The sequence below is a fragment of the Amblyomma maculatum genome, chromosome 10 (genome assembly GCF_055883805.1).
Source record: "Amblyomma maculatum isolate TAMU_Amacu chromosome 10, ASM5588380v1, whole genome shotgun sequence".
In the NCBI taxonomy this organism is placed as follows: Eukaryota; Metazoa; Arthropoda; class Arachnida; order Ixodida; family Ixodidae; genus Amblyomma; species Amblyomma maculatum.
Window position 1 is genome coordinate 82,859,467 of NC_139353.1, and position 19,780 is coordinate 82,879,246.

The 19,780-nt window shown below is 44.7% G+C and overlaps 1 protein-coding gene across 1 annotated transcript; it reads right to left on the minus strand.

The window, feature by feature from the left end:
* Positions 1-1,211: 1,211 nt before the first annotated feature.
* LOC146176885 (maleylacetoacetate isomerase-like) lies at positions 1,212-15,091 on the minus strand. The gene is made up of 7 exons (XM_084581053.1): positions 15,068-15,091; positions 14,758-14,809; positions 13,327-13,394; positions 10,341-10,421; positions 7,096-7,173; positions 5,988-6,114; positions 1,212-1,588 (listed from the first exon to the last, which is right to left on the minus strand). Exons 1-7 carry the CDS (start codon positions 15,080-15,082, stop codon positions 1,353-1,355), a joined length of 657 nt encoding a protein of 218 aa, XP_084437179.1. The 5' UTR covers positions 15,083-15,091; the 3' UTR covers positions 1,212-1,352.
* Between the last annotated feature and the right edge of the window lie 4,689 nt (positions 15,092-19,780).

Below are 19,780 nucleotides of genomic sequence, written 5' to 3' on the forward strand. Positions count from 1 at the left end.
GCACATGGGTGTGGCAGGGAACCTAGAGGCCGACAGGATAGCTCGAGTATGCACTACACTGCGAGCATCCGACGAGTCCACGGAACTTTTGCCAGCACCCAAGTTACACTCGGCGCCTTGGTGCCAGCCTTGTCTTGTTCGCTTCTTTTCTCTGTCTCGTCTTTTGGCTGGTTTAAAAATGATTCGTTACCAACTCACCCAGTCGTCAGCCTTGTAGAAAACTATAGAGGCAGAAGAATGAGATATCCCCCCCCCCCCACACAGTTTTTTCAACACAGAGGAAGCTGTAATTTGGTGACAATTACAGACAGGTTACCCATATCTACACATACTAAACAGAATGCACCCTACCATATACGCGGACAGATGTCCGTGGTGCGACGAGAAACCCACACTATATCACATCACATGGGCCTGTCAAAACATAGACGTGATCCCCAAAAGTCTAAACCCGAGTTAGGAGCAGTGGAAGGCTGCTATCCAGCGACCGCTGCGAAGACCAGCAATGTCTGGTACAGCGAGCTCAACGGGAGGCAGTGGCCAGCGGAGCCATGGACTGAGGGCAACCGACTATTTTGTAGAAGTAGACGAGGCCGACGGAGAAGACTCCTGTGGGCAGAAAGGAGACACCTCTGAAGACACCCCGAAACCGCCAAAATAATACATTTAAAAATAAAGCTTTTCCTTCCTTGATGTGAGCTCCCCCAGTTAAGGGTGAGGGGGATGAGCGCCTCCAGATGAATTGCAGGGCGAACTTGGCAGATTGCCAAGACAGGAGTGACAGGAGTGTCGTGGTGGCTTGCTCAGCATAAAGCTCGGTACGCTGCCAGAACTGTACAATCAATAGTGCAACCCTGGTAATTATTATTTTTACTTGCCGTCCACTGCCACAAACTCGTGGGACCGCGAAATAGCAGCAAATGAAAAAAAAAAAAAACGGCGTTACGAAAATCGAAAAGCCTTTCGCTTGCTTTCGTTGATGCTTGGTCGATGGGTGGACGGAGGACGGACGTGTATAAAATTTTCAGTCCCAAAAGAAAATTTGTCGACTCTTTCCCGCGTTATGAACCATCCCCTCACATTTCTGCCAATTTTTTGTAAAAAAATAGCGTTCTCCTAAGTTTAGAAATATAATTACTTGCGGTGACAATTGACTGCACAAACAAGCCAAGGTGTCTCTTGCAGGCCAATATGACATATATGAGCAAATATGAAAATATACGTTTATTTTAATAAAGACTGCTTGCTACCCAAAATACCTAATAACAGCCACCCTGCCCAAATACAGCACAATAAATGCTGGCAGATAAAAGCAATAACAAAGATTTCGCAAAGGTATTTTGCAAAGGTGTTCAGTTGGTCTCCCTTATTTCCGGTGGCGTGTCTGGCTGACGAGAGGGGTGGGCAGCTTTGAATTCAGGCAAGCTTTCCAATGCAGTGCTGATACGCAACAGTGTCGGGAACTGGGTCACGTCCACTTTGTAATGGTTGGCTTTATACACTTGGGGCACCAGGCAAGTGTCCGCGATGGTTACTTGGTCGCCAATGCAGTACTTTCCAGCTGTCTTGGCAAGGGTGGCTTCCAGAGCTGCACAGTAATGTGATGGGGAGCAGAGGCTTAGAACAGTTAATTTATGCAATCCGTGGAGAATTTTATGATGTCGTTTATGGTAGCAGGTAACTAAGTGCTAGGCTAAGGTAGCTAAGCTAAGAAGCAGGCATCACTTCACAATGAAGATCACACGCTGGATCAGTCAATCCTTTCTTTAAAATGCATGCTCAAAAATTGTGCTCTACCCAAAACACACAACTCTTTGTCAGAAAACGTGTGTGTGCACAGGCCTCAATAGTGAAACAATCACAAGTTCCCCTAGTTTCTGCTAAGGATTGCTAGTTTTTTGCATATAAGGCGCCATCAACAACAAAACTGCACACATTACACATATAGTAAAACAAATTAATTGAAACTTTACGGCATTAGAAATTAAATTCGAGGAAATAATAGCTCTGAGTGAATAAAAAAATCCAAATATCAAAATGTTGAATGGCTGTTCAAAATTTGTAAAGAACTTCTTGCATTATGTAAAGTTATTTCCTAAAAGATTAGTCAATGGTTGCCTGCCTTTTTGACAGCAGTGCGACAGTTCTTATTCTTCGGATTTACATGGGGGCGCTGCCGGCAGCATCAAAGCATAACTGCCTAAAGTTGACAAGACTTCCTCGGTGCAATGCGGTAGCACTGATGACGCCGCCAAGCAGCCTACGTCGCGCGTGAAGGAAACGCGCAGTGGATGGAGGAAGGGGAGCTGAGGAGAGGTTTTCTCCATGTAGCACTATGCACAAGAAAGTGTTCTTAAAATCATATGTTTTTTTTTTGTTGTTGTTGGAAAGCCATCTTGCTCGGGGGCCAGCTTCGAACGACATCATAGGTACTGTTTAGGGACCAGGCGGTAATATCGGGTCGCGGCGAACAGAAGCGTAGCTGATGCTTAGGTTCAAAAACTGCTCGGCCTTTGGTTGTGTTCAATGCCCGACGTTCAGGCCCTTCCCAAGGCAGAGTTCAGTGCAAAGCTGCTTCATTCGTCACAGTTATAAGCTTAGTGTATTGTGCAAAAATTTGACGCATTCAGTGACTTCGATCATGATTATTACGACGATCGTTTGGCGCCACTAGCTCTGGAAACGGCTGCTGTTCACTCAGAGGTCTTTGAGGTCTTCATTCACGATGACTGAATGCGACATATGCTGCAGAGCGATGGTCAGCTTTTAGTGCGTATGTTTAGTGTTTGCGCGTCTATTATGTGTAAATGTGCGTGTGCACGTACCAGCTTGCGTTTTCTTTTCGTTTTTGTTTTGTTTCATTTCGCTGCTACTTTGTATGTACTCCCAGTGCTCCAGAGATCCTAGCATGTGATAGTTACAGCTAGCACCTTTTGTTTTTTTGTGATTGAGTCAGCACGTTTTTCGGCTTCAATTATCCAAACAATTTCTGTATTTTGTTTTTTAGTCTTCGTGTTTTGTACACTGCATACTGTACAGACCTTTAAAAGCATTTCTTTGGCTATGAACGCAATACTACGGTACACAAGATGCAAGCACCCCAATAATTTTCGCAAAATAAAGCCTCCTAGAAGCAGATACCAACAAAACGACGGACACCGTACATCACAGCCAGCTGCCACAGGAGACGCAAGTGAAGGTTCCATCCAGCGCCTAATTAATTGCTGTTGCGACAAGTGCCTTATGGGCGGATGCTAAATTATGACCAAGACTCGACTGCACCTTTTGAATATATGAGAGCGATGGCGACGCAGTTCAGTGTATCAACTGAAATAAGGCCTTTGTCTCGCACGAATATTTCTAGGTTATTATAGCTTTCTGTGCACGAATACCGGCCTTAAATGAAACATCGCTTATGGCTTTGTATTTCTACATGGGATTTCTTGATGGATTTATTTGAGAGAAAAGTAAGCAAGGAGCTCACTAGAACAAGATGGCGCCGGGCTTCTTTCCTGCTTCACAAATTGCGACAAAGTACCCCTCCTCTGATTTTTCGTCACTCCATGGCACAGTGCCTCAAACAAGCGGCCGAAACACGGTGATCGCTTGGCTGCATGACTGATGCGCGGACGACAGCCATCATATGAGGCGGCGGGCTGGCCCGCGCTGGCTCACAAAAGCGAAATCGAAACTATGTAGTCGGCCGGTTTGAGACAATGCCATCCGATTTTCGTCACGCTTGTGGTTGCGCACACATCTGAGGTGCGGCGCAACTGACCGCATGGCATGCCATTCAGGTTTGAGGAATTGTTTTGATGATTGTTTATCGTGCCAAGCATACAGAAAAGCGGCCTTTGGTTCAAGATCCGTACCGTTCATCCAACACCGTAGCCTTGCATGGGCCTAGGTGGAGAATGCACCGATGGCGGGAATTACCCTTATTTTCTAATTAGCAGGGGTCGAATTGCTAAGATTTTAGTTCTATGTCTGGGCATCACAAGGGAGAGAGCAGGCGGCTGCCTCCGCGGCCGTCACCATTGCCCCGGCCGCTGTGCCAGTTTAGTTTTCTCCTTTATCCATATTTTCATTTTTATACCACCTCTCCCTGTTTTTGAGGCTAGAGATCCCCGTGGAATATGCCGCCATTTGCGGGGTGTTTCTCTGGACGTCTGCCGGACACCAAACCTCCCAGGGGCGGTGGCGCGCAGTTCAAGTTACCAATTGTGGATCCGACTCCCGATCGAATTAGCGGGCTTTTTATACATACACTGATATTGCACTTGGCTAGGTCAAGCTGTACTGTTCGAATTAATCAAAAAGCCGAAATTTTATTATTGAAAATGATGAGCTTTCAGTGTGTCCTAAAATAATAAAAGGAACACATTTAGTGTACCTACATTTTGCTAGTGTATGTCCAAGTTGATAACAGTGACCTTGATGCAGCAACTCCATAACACTAAGTAAGTTTGGAAAGGTTGTGTAATCACGAATTACGAGAACATAGAGTGGAACTTTGAAGGTTAAAAAGACCTAATGCCATGAAATATGACATGTCTGAACTGTTAGGACAAGTACTTCTATGCATCTCTAGCTGAGCTCATCATCATCATAATCATCATCATCATAATCATCATCATCAGCCTGACTATACCCACTGCAGGGCGAAGGCATCTCCCATATTTCTCCACTTAACCCGATTCTGTGCTAGCTGCATCCACTTGACCCCTGAGAACCTTTTAACCGCATCCGCGCCCACCTAACTTTCTGCCGCCCCCTGCTACGCTTTCCTTCCCTTGGAATCCAGTTTGTTACCCTAAGCGACCATCGGTTATCCTCTCTTCGCACTACATTTCCTGCCCATGTCCATTTCTTCTTCTTAATTTCCGCTAGAATGTCGGTAACTTGAGTTATTTCTCTGACCCACTCTGCACGCTTTCTATCTCTTAATGTAACCCCTACCATTTTTCGTTCCATAGCCCTCTGGGTTGTCCTAAACTTAAGTAGAACTCTCTTGGTTAGCCTCCACGTTTCAACCCCATAGGTGAGTACAGGCAAGATGCAACTGTAATGCGCTCCATCCCAATCGTATTCTTCTTGTTATTTCCTTTTCGTGGTCCGGATCTGCGGTTACTACCTGTCCTAAGTAGACATATTCGCCTACTACTTCCAGTATTTCGCTACCTAATGTAAACTGTTGTTCCTTCCCGAGGCTGTTGAACATTACCTTAGTCTTCTGCATATTGATTTTCAAGCCTACCTTTCTACTTTTCCTGTCTAGGTCATCAATCATTATTTGCAGTTCATCCGCCGAGTTGCTTAGCAAGGCAATGTCATCAGCAAATCGCAGATTACTGAGGTATTCTCCATCTACCCTTATCCCTAACTGCTCCCATTCCAAGTCCCTGAATACTTCCTCTAAACAAGCTGTGAATAGTACTGGGGAGATTGTGTCCCCTTGCCTAACACATTTCTTTATGGGAATTTTGTTACTTTATTTATGCAGAACTATGGTTACTGTGCAGCCACTATATATATCTTCCAGCACTTTCACGTACGGCTCGTCTACCCCCTGATTTCGCAATGCCTGGTTTACCGCCGAGGTTTCAACTGAGTCAAATGCTTTTTCGTAATCAATGAATGCTATGTATAAGGGCTGGTTATATTCTGAGCATTTTTCTATCACCTGAATGATGGTATGGATATGATCGATAGTAGAGTGCCGTTTCCGAAAACCTGCTTGATCCTTTGCTTGATTGCAGTCTGAGGTTGTCCTTATTCTATTAGCGATTACCTTAGTAAATACCTTTAACATTGGACTGAGCTCAGCTCAGTCCAATGTTAACTGTCCGTACTTCACCTTTGATCAACTTCTTTAAAAGAAGGCTTCTTCCGTACAGCAAAAATGGTTTCGATCTCTTCCAGTCCGTGGAATCTGCTGCGCAATGCTCTATCTTAGCAGAATGGCTTGTGTTGCAGAATGATCTCACCTTTAAAACCTTTGGTAATGGCGTGCGCAGCCCATTCGTTTCTCTTGGACTCGTCAAGCAACCGCATTATATCCAGGCTCTGCAATGGCTGGATGCCTGAGACGATCAGTTCGGCCACAGCACGTGCCTAAAAAACCAGATGAAGAAAAATTACCGACAGTCAGGATAAAATTATCTCAAAGCCGGGTAAGCAAAGTGACCATCACCTGTAACTCCGCAACATATGCACATTAACTTCCAAATGCAGCAAAGCGGACTACATAGAATGAGGAGGCTTAGAAATTTGTGCAGAAACGTTGGACAAATCTCAGAAAAGTGACCAATGGGAATTGCCTCTGCAACATCAGTGTGTAATTGTGCTTAGACAAAACTGAACTAAAAGAATGGGCATGACACACTGATCATGAAACATCTGTGTTATACCGCGTGGGTGCGCCTTGATACAATGTAAGTTATATGTTTTAGAAAAAAGAGTTTCTTGCCCACAATTCAATCTTTGCTCCCAGTTGATAGATTACAATCTCAAAATGTCACTGTTTACATAATGGTTTGTGGGCGTAATCGGTCGGTTGTATAATATGCTATTGGATGGTCAGGTAACATTTTATCAAATGCTGTCGGATATACCTCAGATAAACCACTGGTTCGCGAGAAAAGCAAAAAATGAGCGGAGGGAGACGGGAACCCCAATGCTCGAGGTTATGCGCCTTGAGTGCGCAATTGCGACATGTCGAAGCAGCTTATATGACCAAGCTGACAGACTGCTAAGCAATGCTGCATGCTTCTGTGAGACATTGCCGCCAATAAACACTTATATTGCATATCCAATGTCCTGACATAACCTGCGCGACTTCTGACACTAGTGACACGTTACCAGTCTTCGTTCACTACTATGCAGCTATGATATATACTGCTTAATTATCTGCTTCTTGCAATAACTTTAATTTAGAAGAATATATGTATTTATGAAAACTGAAGTCAATCCTGACCGGTTTAGCTCAGGCAAGTAAAATATGTTAACATAATGTGCATCGTAAGACGACCAGAAATTCCCTTACAAGAGAACGCTACAGTTCTAGCAAGCATAATTGTTAAAACGTGTGCATACCTTTGCCCGTTGTACCAAATCTTTTGGCAGTAATCTGGGCTCAGGGAATTTATCTTCCAGGTACTCAATAATAGCGAGCTGCAAAGTAACGCAACAGATTAGAAAGATGTACACCGCAACCATTACATGAAAGAACATATGTTAGTCTCATCTATGCGACATATGCTGTTATTAGGCATGTTTGAATTTAAGGCTTTATGTAGTGCAAGTATATCCGACTCACGACAATTTCAACTTGTCTATTGGAGCTGGACTCGCGAACCATAATAGAGCGACTTAAACAGCTACGAAGCGAATCACCCTAGCTCGTCCAGCAGAAAGTGCAGAGCGTAGTGCTGAGATGGTTCCGTAAGTTGAAGTCGCATCCCAGCGGCGAAATTGTTGCGGTTGATAAACAGGCAGAAGTGCTGCCCTCTGCAACTTGTTTTCGCACAATTTTAAGCTGTAGATGTTTTCTGATGGACGCACTTTGACATATTAGCGCAAAAAAAAAAACAAAAAAAAAAACGGTGATGCCCAGTGTACTCTGCCGATGTCTCAGAAACCGTTAAATACAGCTGAAAAATTCCGGAAATGACGATATCACCGACTACATCTTTCGGCGAAATCCGACTCTGGTCGGCGGATCGAGCTAGAGTGCCCCGAGTTGCTCTAGACGAGCAGCGAAACACGCACAACCTATCTTGGTCGACCAGTGGAATTCAAAATTATCATCCCGGGACAAGAAGGCGTTCTTTTCCTGTGTGGTGTTTTTCTTTGCCTGTGGTTTCATATAATTAAGAAGGTGTGCTCCAGAGCGACCAGCGGAAATTACCATTAATTAATATCTGGACATCTCATTCAGCTTCACAAGGCAGTCACGTGTTTGAAACCGGATGAGACACCAAAGAGCATTGGAAGGCTGCAGTGATGAAATGTCTAGAGTGAGCACTTAAATGGCTTTATGTTCTCTAGGGAGTTCGCGCAAATCACTGATGGAAGTTAGTATATATGTATGTGTTGAAGGGCACTCGATGGTAGCACTTGCTGATTTTCGAAGTGCCAAGTGCAGTAGGTGTTTCGTGATATTAGAGATAAATAAAGTTACATATGGATGGAATGCATGCGATATTTCAGAGGAGAGCACAAGTTTTCTCCGCATTTGGTTAAAGAAACAGTGTCTGTGGCACTTAAGTATGAATGTGTTGAAGGGCACACCCTTACGCTTCAGGTTTGAAATAACCTTTTCTGAAGAACTAAAGGAGAGAACATGAGTGCTAGGCAAATGTCAAGTGTAATATATTGAATATTAGCCCTTGAGGAAAGTGTGATGCATCCAGATGCCACACATCAGGCATCCTACTGCTGAAACAAGACCGGCAAACAGCTGCCAGGAATGTGGCAGATTCTTTCTGCAGCATAGACATGATTGTGTCTACAAAGTTAATAAATCGTAGTTTAACAGCAGCTATTTCTGATGCTTTATATGATTTTATGATTGTGAGCTCGACGGCAACTCAATAAATCACCTATCTGCACAGTCTCGAATAGCCCCTGTTTCTCCGACTCCTGCCGTGAATGTAGTGATTTACTCCGTTAATCGAAATATTTTAAAGATCGCAACTTGTAATTTTAGCAAGCACTAAAGCAGAGGGGCTTCATTTATGTAAGATGCGCCATGCATTTCTTAATGATTGTGCACTTCCAGCCAACTTCTAGCCGCTATGCACTGTAGAGCATTTTGCATTTCAAAAGGTCTGCATACTTCCTTCATATGTGCATGTGAATAATTGCAGAAATTCATTTTTTTTTTGCTTGTGTTAGATTGGCATCAATAATTTTGCAGCACGTAAAGATAATGCTGCATCTGTCGAAGACTCGTTGACGATGAAATAAGTACTGTCAATATTCGAACAATTTGCCAGCAGACAACGAATTCTATCAGCGCATACATGAATGAAAGGTTCAATAATTAGTACTCATAAATAAGCATAACATAACTAAGCCTTAATCGTTTGCTGTAGTAACTTGTTTCCAGTTGTTTAATTTTTTTCTGTTTCCTTCACACTGCACTGAAACCTACAGTACATTTTAACGTGGACAAACAGTACTCTGTCCTGTCACACTAGGGCGTGAGTCCTTACAGACTGCTGCCTTGTAAAAACATATAAATAATAATGGACATAAAGGATGACAGAGCACTGAAGAAGGGTACAGGTGGGGAGCCTCAGTTCGCAAGTCGAACCACCGTTTTTACAAGCGGAGTTGTCTACGTCTGGGCCTTGTTAAAAACTTCTTGTTAAAAAAGAGCGTACATTCATGAGAGAAAAGCTGCCGCTAGATAATGACACACCTAGGAAGCCAGGCATACCTCTTACAGTTTAACAACAGCGACGTGTTTCACCTACAAGGCGGGACATTGATGATAGCAACGTCATTGACATTTCTAAATCTTTAAACCATAGTGATAAACAGATTCTAAGACAAAACCTAATGTTATGACCCTGACGAAGACAAGTACATTCGTCGAAACGTTAGCTCAGCTCAATAACTGAGGTTCCCCTCTCTACCCTTGTTCAGTGCTCTTTCATATCGTGTAGCCATCTTCTTTATGTTGTTCTACCATAAATCCTTAATAGGCATAAAGGTGATACACGTGTCGGCACATAGCTAGTCCATGTGTCGTACCCTGAATATAGAGCAATACAATGCTGGTGTTGCAACAAGTGCGCTGAGAAGGAGAAACCCGAAAAAAAAATCGCCCCAACTAAATAATATGGACAGTTAACGCCACGGCAGGTCATTGAGGCATTTCAAAGACTTGACTCAGAGAAAAAGAATTCGGCAATAAAAGCCAAATTGCTTGAAGACAAGAACGCAGTGGTAGTGCAAGCACTGGCAATGCCACAATGGTATTGTTGTGATCCCCTTTCCTTTTAGCATATTCTCAATACACCAGGGGGATATTTATGAGTCACATTTGAAAGGCGCATTGGGAGAGGATCTCCTTGAACCATATAATTAGCGGATTTTTCTGTCCCCCGAAATTGTGTTCAGCATGGTGTTCCCGTGTAAACTTTCTCGCTTGCGAAGCCCCTTCAGAGTCATACGAATCTACTTCAGGACCACAATGCTCGATATCTGACTGAGCACATCAGAGGTAGCCATCTACTCATGGCATCAAAAAATTACGTTGAGGGCTTTTTTTAACAAACAGGTCAAGGGATTCTGCTAAGAAACGAGCAAAGAGAGCAAAACACACTTACAGACTGTGTGAACGACTCTCCATTGTGCACCAGAGCTGGCACCTGCATCATCGGGTTCACCTTGAAATACTCAGCAGAGTGCTGCAACACAAAGGGCAGTGGTGAGTCGCAGTACTCCAAAATAATTGTCCCAGGGAACAGCAGCACAGCGTAGCACAATGTAACCAAGGTCTCGGAGATAAAAAAAAATTACGAGACACTTTGGCGACTAAAGTGGTGAACGGCGAAAGCCTGAGTGCCGTATTTTGCTACGTATTTGTTGCGAATGTGACGGTGAAGGATGCTTAGAGTAAAGAGGGTGACCACTGTTTCACGTTCCTCCCTTCCTTTACAGCATGGTACATGTGTACACGGAGAAGTGTGACAGATACTGCGCCTTTTCTATTCTGTTAATCAATTTAAAACGCCGCTAATGACTGCTTTACATACGCCGCCTAGACATCAGGGTCTGCTTCTGTTTGCTGTGAGGTGCGGCGTTCGAGGAAGCGGCAAATGAAAGGGCGCACGGAAGGCTGGATCGGACGCCCGACGGGGTCAGCTTCGTATATGCATGTGATGTGATAACTTTATTATTCCACCAGCTAAGCAGGCCTCCTAGTCCCCGCCCTCGGCACGCAGACCTAAGGGACGGGAGCCGGGACCTCCGCGATCAGAAGCAGGCATGAATTGCCTTGTGACGTCATGACCTGTCGTGACGGTACATCGCGTACTCCTTTTCGAACACAACCAGCATTGCATTGAACGCATTAAAGTTCACTGGCGTTCTATATAATTCGTCTACAAGAAAGGAAAGCCGCAGTATCTGTCATTCGCAGAATCTCGCTATCATTCGCACAAGCGGAATTATGAAGAGCGTTTCACGATCCGGGGCGTGGCGCAGTGGTAACGCGCTGGGCTGGGGTTCTAAGGAATTGAGGTTCGATTCCCCGGTGGACGACAAGGTTTATTGACAATAAAGTATCAGAGCTTCCGCAAAAGCGTGACACTTATGCTGACGACAACGATGAGCCCTAAAGGCTTCCGCCTTAAAAAGTACTATAGACAGACTCGGCGCATCAATGAGGAAAACCTATTACAGCTTTGGTTAAACAATTTAGACCAACGTGTTACCATAGAACCTATATCTGGCAGTGCCAATTGCTGCCGAGATCTGTTGGGGTGTTCCCATGGCAACACACCTCAGGTTGTGCATTGTCCCCCATAGAACCTCCTCCATCCACAGCAGCCATCCTCTGGCTTCTTCCCACGGCAGCCACCGTCTGGCATCTTCCTTCTTGGCTATAGAGACATTTCCTCTCCCTACTTTGCCACCTGCTAACCACAGCGGGCGGAATACATTAATTCTAATTTATTTCGTATCAATACAGTCATTACTGAATTGCCTAAAGCATACATTGAAATCAATGATTTGATTTAATTGACTGCGTAATCTGGCTCTTACGGCCGGGGCTGCATATTTGAGGGTAGAATGTGGGGTTATATGGCTACATTGTTTAGCAACGTTTTTTGGAAGAAATTCGAGTGGAATGCTGAAGACAACCCAGTGTAATTGCAGTTCTTAGTAAGCATTACTTTCTTGGTCTTTTTCGCCATGTGGGAGTTTGTCTGGCAGTAGGAGATGCACTTATCGCTGAGGAAACTAGATTTAAAGGTATTTCCGACAGTCGGTTTAAACTGCGCATGTCCTATAAAAAAAAAACAAAAAAAAAAAACGGGATGTCATCATTTTGAAGAGGATGAGAGTGCAGCACAGCACCTGGAATCTGTACCTCAACTGGCATTCAGACACCCATTTTACTTGTAAGGTACGTTAGCCAGTGAAGGCAAGATCTTTATTTTGCCTCTGGTGTTTTCTTGATTATAAATTGCTGTTCTTGTTTAGGGGCTAGAATGTGGTTCCCTATCAATCCACACAAACTTGTATGTCCTCCATGCTTCTTTGATGGGAACTACAGCCAATAAAACCAACTTCCGAAAACAAAAATCAGTAAAAGCGTTAGGAATGTTACTTAAGCTTGATTGAAACTAAGTCTTACATATAGTCATATATGGCTGTACTATAAACAGAAATATTGTTTATTGTATCCAAAATTCATAATATACTCAAGTGCCTGAAATTCGATCAGCTACTTTCAACATTGGATTGACATTCTATTGCCTGACTCGTCACAGATAAGCAGTATTAAATTATTAGCAAATTACATCAATGTAGAAAAATCATCCCTTAACATTCAACTGTAAACGCTTCAATCATATTGAAAAGGAATGCTGGGCAGCAACATTGCAGCTGGGCAGCTAGAATTCGTGGTGGGAGCAATGAGTCGGGATTACAGCTAATTTAAATAGTCTTGGGAAGTCTCTCTCTTACTTCGTCTTGAAACACAGAAGAAACAAAAGATTTCTCTTTCCTGCATCACCGCCACAAACAGCATGACTGTCAGCTGCTACTTGAGAATTAATAATTAGTTACACGCCTAAAAGCTTCTTGTATGCCAGGGCATGCGTATTTCACAATAGCGACCAAAATCCGCTAGCAGTCCACAATACAACTGCGTAAAATAAAAGCAGCTTGTCATGTTGGCTTTCAGTGAAACTACCAAGTACAAACCTGCTTAAGAAAGAAGAAAGAAATGGCTGTCTTTGGAAAGAATACCAAGGCAGACAGCGTAACTCAACAGTTCTTAAAGTCTGAATGAGGAAAATGTGACTAATAAACATATGGTAGTTTTTAACCTTACAAATAACACAGTATACGACTTAATGCAAGAAATGTTTTGAATATCCGCCCCATGTTCTGATTTTGTGGCGTTTCGTAATATTTATTATTCACTGCCAGCCAGTTATCAACCACGCACACTACTAGCTTAATATATCAATTTTGTCAACAATCTACACACATGAAGATTTTTGTGCGTGGCAGAGCTCTGTGCATGAGAGAGGCATGGCAGAGCAGCCAAGGACGATATTGAGGTGCGACTGATCTCACCTGTTCGCCTCCATCCTTCATAAGGTCTACGCCTTTATACTCGTAGTCGATGTGTTTCCAAGCAAGGGCTGGGAAGGTCAAGTTTTTATAAATGACAGATGCACTTTGTTACAGTAACAAGATCTCTAAGGATAATTACGATACTCCCGCATCAAAAAGGCGTAGTTTTTTGAGCGTTTTTGCAGTATATTGAGACAAAAAGTTTGATATGCATGTGTAGTTAGAAAGCCCTCTCTATTTTCTCACGAGCCAAATAGAATTGCTCACAAGAAGAGAAATAAAATTAGAGGGTCTCTTAAATGCCTTTTAAGAGGAAAATGAAGAAAGCCTACCCTTCATATCCTATAATTTGCTCCCATCGTTAGCCTCTTGTCGGCATTCGGTTCAGTGCTACATATAATTATAATTGGTTTACAGGAAAGGAAAGGCGCAGTATCTATCACACTTTGGTTGGGGTGGTTCATAGGAAGGGAAAGGCGCAGTATCTCACACACTTGCTCTGTGGACACCTGAACCGCGCCGTAAGGGAAGGGATGAAGATGGGAGTGAAAGTGGATAGAGAGAAAGGGGGGCCGTAGTGGAGGGCTACGGAGTAATTTCGACCACCCGGGGATCTTTAACGTGCGCTGACATCGCACAGCACACGGACGCCACTTCGTTTCGCCTCCATCGAAACGCAGCCGCCGAGGTCGGGATTCGATCCCGGGAACTCCGGCACAGTAGTCGGGCGTCTTACCACTGCACCACCCCGGCGGGGCTCACACTTTCTCCGACAAGTGTGAATTTGGACGGTACACCATCGCGCCTGTCGCGTGGCGTTCCTTGACGCGCGTTCAAGTGTAGCATTGCAGATGTCAGGAACGCATCCCGGCTCGGCCAATCAGAAGGCCGCAAAAGCGGGACACACTTTGTCCACGACAGCATGAGCCATTAAAGGGATGGGGCTGGTGTAGGTGGGTCACCGCTGCTTGCTGCGGGGGCTGGCCTGGCACCGAATTTTTATCTGTTGTAGGCCGTCATTGCACACGCCACCGCTGGTGGTGGACGACGGCTGTTGTTGCGGCGCGCGTCTTTCTTTCCCTCTTGCTTTTCTTTCTTCTCTATTTTTTTCTTCTGTTCGCACGAGGTAGCGGAGGTGGCTCAGCTACAGAGCCAGTAGCAGGCCCGTGCATTTTCTTTTCCTTCTTCCTACAGCCACAACAACAACATCCATAAGCGTGCGCACAGCCCGTGGCTCTTCTTTCTCTTCTCAGAAATTCTGTTTGGCACGTGACTCTCTCGTGACTCGTGAGTCTATTTTGCTCGGTTACACTGACAATGGGAAAAGCGGCGAAGCGGCACAACCGCTGAAAGAGCGCAATTATGACCATATAATGGTTAAAAGCAAATAGGAAGAGAAGCCCTATCAGAATGCGTGCATGTCGCACTCACCAATGCGGACCCTGTAGGCGCAGGAACTCCGAAAATAGGAATACAGCACAGGCTGCAAAGATCAGCAAATTTTCTCAAGCACGTGCTGCGTTATGCATACGCAAGGAAGTAAATTCAAAGGCTCATACTGTCCTTTTAAAAGCGGTTTTGGTTAGAGAACTTGAAAATATTTTTGCACGAGGCATCAGTTGTTGAGTAAAGTCTTGAAGCGTGCGCCTTTGACTAAGTAACAAACTTGTCGCACAGCGTGTGAGACCGATCCTTACAAAGAAAACGCACGTCCATCAAAGAAACACAACATGCAACCCACCTTTAACGCAGACATGCTCCTAGTTCTTCACGTACAAAGGTTTGGATCTTCCCTTAAGCACGTTCAGCTTTTATACCTCGTAATCAGCTGGTATTGTTCACACATAGCTGCTGAGCCAGCAGAAACCGCAAGCTTGGCTGTAATCGCAATAGATAGTGTTGGGGATATTTTTCTCATTCCAGCTGCGACATCAACAGCGCGTCAATTCAGTGTTAGCCTGCAACAAAGCCACTAGCCATTGTTGTTTTTCTTTAACGAGGAAACAAATTTTAAATATTTACCTCCATTAGCATGCAGTTGTGAAAAGGCCGAGACGCCTGCCGCGCACGGAAATATTTTCATTCACGTGACCGGTCCGTCATGACGTCAATGTTGCGCACTTCTGGCAGTTGTTTGATTGATTGATTGATTAAAACTTTTTTTCCACCGATTTAGAAGACCCCCTTCTTTTTTTGCGCTTCGGGCAAAACAAAACAAAACAATGGCGCGCTGAAAGGCATAAAGTTTGTTAACCGGCTTGGCGTTACATATTTGCTAAATTTGATCGTTGCCGTCTATTGAAAGACGTTAATTTTGGTGCGTCTGTGTTAATTGTGCTTATCGCTACTCATGTGTTCTTTCCTGCTGTGAGTTTCCTTCCGTTTATTAGGTTACGTGGAGTACAACATAGCTCAGGCTTAAGGGTTTAGTCTCTTCTAGTCTTCGTTTCATATATACATGGTAGTCAACGCAGCCAATGCTGCGTTACCTGTTTGCGCTCCTCGTCCGCATCGTAACTTAGTGCGTCGAAAATAAAAAACAAATAGTATGAACTGAAAATCAAAGTGGTTGTTTGTCGATATTCTACTAGAATGAGCGAACGTTTTATTTTTCGAACAGATTGCTTTGTATGAAATGGAGTATATATAGCCCTTTCGCGTACATTACGTAGTTCCTATTGTTGACATCGTTTGTGCATATCGTCATATGCGAGAGTCAGGCTTTAGCGGCGAGAGGTTTTCTGTAATAGATGTTTTATTTGTTTACCTGCGAATAGTGTTTCCTGTTATGATGGCTGGTGACTGGGATGGTGAAATGCGTTGACCAACACTAGTCTTCTTGTCGCAGTCACAATTTTGTTGCGAGTGTAAAAAAAGGGGTAGAGATTGGGCTTTATTAACATCGACGTTCTCGAGTAACAAATCATTTGCTAGTCAGATAATGCATTGCCGAGAGCAAATTCTTAGCGTAAAAAGCGTTCTCCGCTATCCTTCCGCGAGATGCGTATACGTTTAGTACAAGCCAGACCAATCATCTGCTGCACACACACAGGCGCTGCATTCGGGTGCAGTGTATGTGCAAATGGATGCAGCTAGCACAGAACCGGGTTAAGTGGAGAAATATGGGAGAGGCCTTCGCCCTGCTGTGGGTATAGTCAGGCTGATGATTATGATGTATGTGGACTGCCAACCGTAGCTGTAGCTTAACGTCGTCATCAACATGGCTCACCGCCCTTTGTCATCACCTCCAGTCGTCAGTTGCTTGCTCATTTTTTATCTATGTAAGCAATGGCAGAGTCGGCCAGTAGCTTGTAACTATGCTAGAATAAGCCTGTGTCACAAACGCATGCTGACTCATACTAATGGGCATCCGTCTCCACGAGAATCAAGAATTCGATGGTGCTTTCGCAGCAACGGTGACCACGACGCTGCAGGTTGTTGGTTCATAAACACAGAGTGCCATCTCTGCAAGCGGAAGGGGCACACGTTCAGAGCCTGCTATCAGAAGGAAGCAACAAGAGGGAAGATCAAAGGCAGCAGCAACCGTCCAAGCCAGCCAGATGGAATATGCGGGTTAAATCAGATCACAAGCTGACTACTGGCGTTTACCACAGCCGTCAACATGAACGGAAGTCTTGTATCCCTGGAAATCCTGAGAACTATGTGGTACACTGTGAAAGGAAACATCCCGCCGTGCACTACACGGAGCACCACCTTCGATAACTGGCGAGAATAGGAAACACAATGATGCACAGTTAAAGAGGAAGGAGGAATCAACTTTGATCCTCTGCTATGGAACTCTCCTTCGCTTGCCTTATGAAGGTAATAATATTTAAAATACGAACGCTGAACTGAAACAGAAACTACATTTAGCATACAGATACAGTGAAACGAAACATTTTTTTCAATACAAACCCCTTTTAGTTCCAGATTCGCTTAAAATAAAAACTTCAGCGTTATAGAAAAAGAGACGTCCCTCAACCGCAACAGATGAGGGACGTCTCTTTTTCTCATCATCATCATCATTATCATCAGCCTGACTATACCCACTGCAGGGCGAAGGCCTCTCCCATATTTCTCCAATTAACCAGGTTCTGTGCCAGCTGCATCCACTTGACCTTCTTAACCTCATCCGCCCATATAACTTTCTGGCGCACCCTGCTACGCTTTCCTTCCCTTGGAATCCAGTTTGTTACCCTAAGCGACCATCGGTTATCCTCTCTTCGCACTACATGTCCTCCCTATGCCCATTTCTTCTTCTTAATTTACACTAGAATGTCAGTAACTTGAGTTATTTCTCTGACCCACTCTGCACGCTTCCTAGCTCTGCTCCAAACCCGCGGCGAGAACTTTCTGTTGCTGCAGCAGGGCGAGAATAATGCCAAGAAAGCCTTAAAATGTCTCAGCGTCCTTTCCGGCTTTAATACTTGTGTTGCGTTCCCACTCGATCCGTACGTCATGCATTTCGTACTCGCAGTGTAAATTAAGATATGTGTTGGTGCATTATGATGCGTTATTGTGCATATCTAGTGACATGTGGCCGTGGATGATAATTTCATGGTATCGACCGTCGTGAAGGAAGGATTTTTGTTGGTGATTGACGCATATGGAAACCATTGTATTATGTGTAGCATTGAATTGCGTTTATCAGAAATTCGAAGTTTGAAAGTTACTACGTAGTCATAACAGCATGTCATAACTAATGACTAAGCGAGCGGGATGTCACACATCACGTGACGTTACGAAATTAAGAGAGGCGCCGCTAAACCAGAACTGACGTGTGCAGGTGAGAGGTATTAGGCGAATTTAAAGTACCAACGACACTAAACCATAAGTGCCGTAGTCAAGGCAGGGGCGAGTGTTAGCAAATCGACGAAGTTGGGAAGGACGTGTCAACTATGAGGTATAGCCTGAAATAATGTTGTCATATCTTATGCGCCGTATTTACCTGGAAAGTATGACCATGCAAAGACTAAACTAGAAGTTAATAAACATGAATTGACGTGCCCAAACGAGAATCCTTAGAAAGAGTATGATTGCCAAAACGGAAGTGTCCAGTTGGGAAGCATCATCGCAAGTGATGCCATTAAACGTGACCTGGCGTTATATGCGCGAGTGAGTGAGTGAAAACTTTATTGGATATTTCAAGGGTTTTCCGGTTGTGAAGTCTCCGTCGTCTTCTCTGGCGCTGGCGACTTGAGGCTTCTCGTCAGCAAGGGTGGGCCCCTATTCCAAGGCTCCACTGAGTCGTGCTGCATCAGTCGCGTGCTGCACTAAGGCCCTTTGGGTCGCGAGCTCGCCGCTAGTGAGCCTACTCTCCCATTGCTCCGCACTCGGGTCTTCGTGTTGGTGGAATGCTTTGTTGCGTTCGCATTCCCACGGGATATGATAAAGTGTAGGTGTGGCATCGCACCAAGGGCAGGTGGCTCTGTATTGTGTCGGGAACATTTTATTAAGTATGTGTAGGTTAGGAAAGGAGTTGGTCTGTAATCTGCGCCAGCCGGTCGCTTCCTCCTTTGTTAGGGCTTTGTGTGGTGGTGGATATCTAATTCTAGCTCCCCTATGAGAGTGCAAGATCTCTGCGTATCCCCCCTCGCAAGCCTGCAGGCGGAGCTCCGGAGCATTTGACTGCCCTGCTCGGAATGCGTTACCTCGAGCTAGGCTGTCTGCCCTTTCGTTCCCCCCTATGCCCGTGTGGCCCGGGATCCAGATTAGGTTATGCCTGGGTTTCTCCTCGGCGGAGGTTACCCCGCTGAGTATTTTAAGGGCTGTTCTGCTGATCCTGCCCCTCGTGTAGTTCCTGCACGTCTTCTTCGAGTCCGTCAGTATGTTGAGAGATCGGCCCGTTCTGTAGCCTTCTGTTGCCGCCAGCGCAACGGCAATTTAAGTAAAATGACCAGTTAGGAAGTATGGCCGCAAATGACGCCCCACCACCGGATGTAGTCTGCCCAACTCTGTCGCACTATGAAATACGAAAGAAAATAATGCGCCCAAACTGGAATGGCGTCAGTAAGCTTGCAGTGACCTGCGCAACAGAGACGTAGGACAGAAAGTGACGTCCTCAAAGCGGAAGTGAAGTAATGAATCTGGAACTGAAGTGGACACTTGTGACCGCTAGTGATGCCACTAACCTAAAAGGGCCAAGCTTAAGGGAGTATGACCAGAATTGACTAATATAATTGACGCCAGCAGACCGGAAGGCTTCAGTCGGTTGACGGTCGGCTAGAAGTCTGCTCCTCGTGCTATTATTAGGCAGGCAGGGCATCTTGGAATTTCGGCATCCAGCATTTTTTTTATTTTAAATCGCCGCTCAGCTATAGTCAAAACTGATTTTATAGGAAGGGAAAGGCACGGTAACTGTCTCAATTGTTTTCTGTGGACACCTCAACCGCACCGTAAGGGAAGGTAGGAGTGGGAGTTATAGTAGAAAGAGATAAAGAGGAGCCGAAGTGAA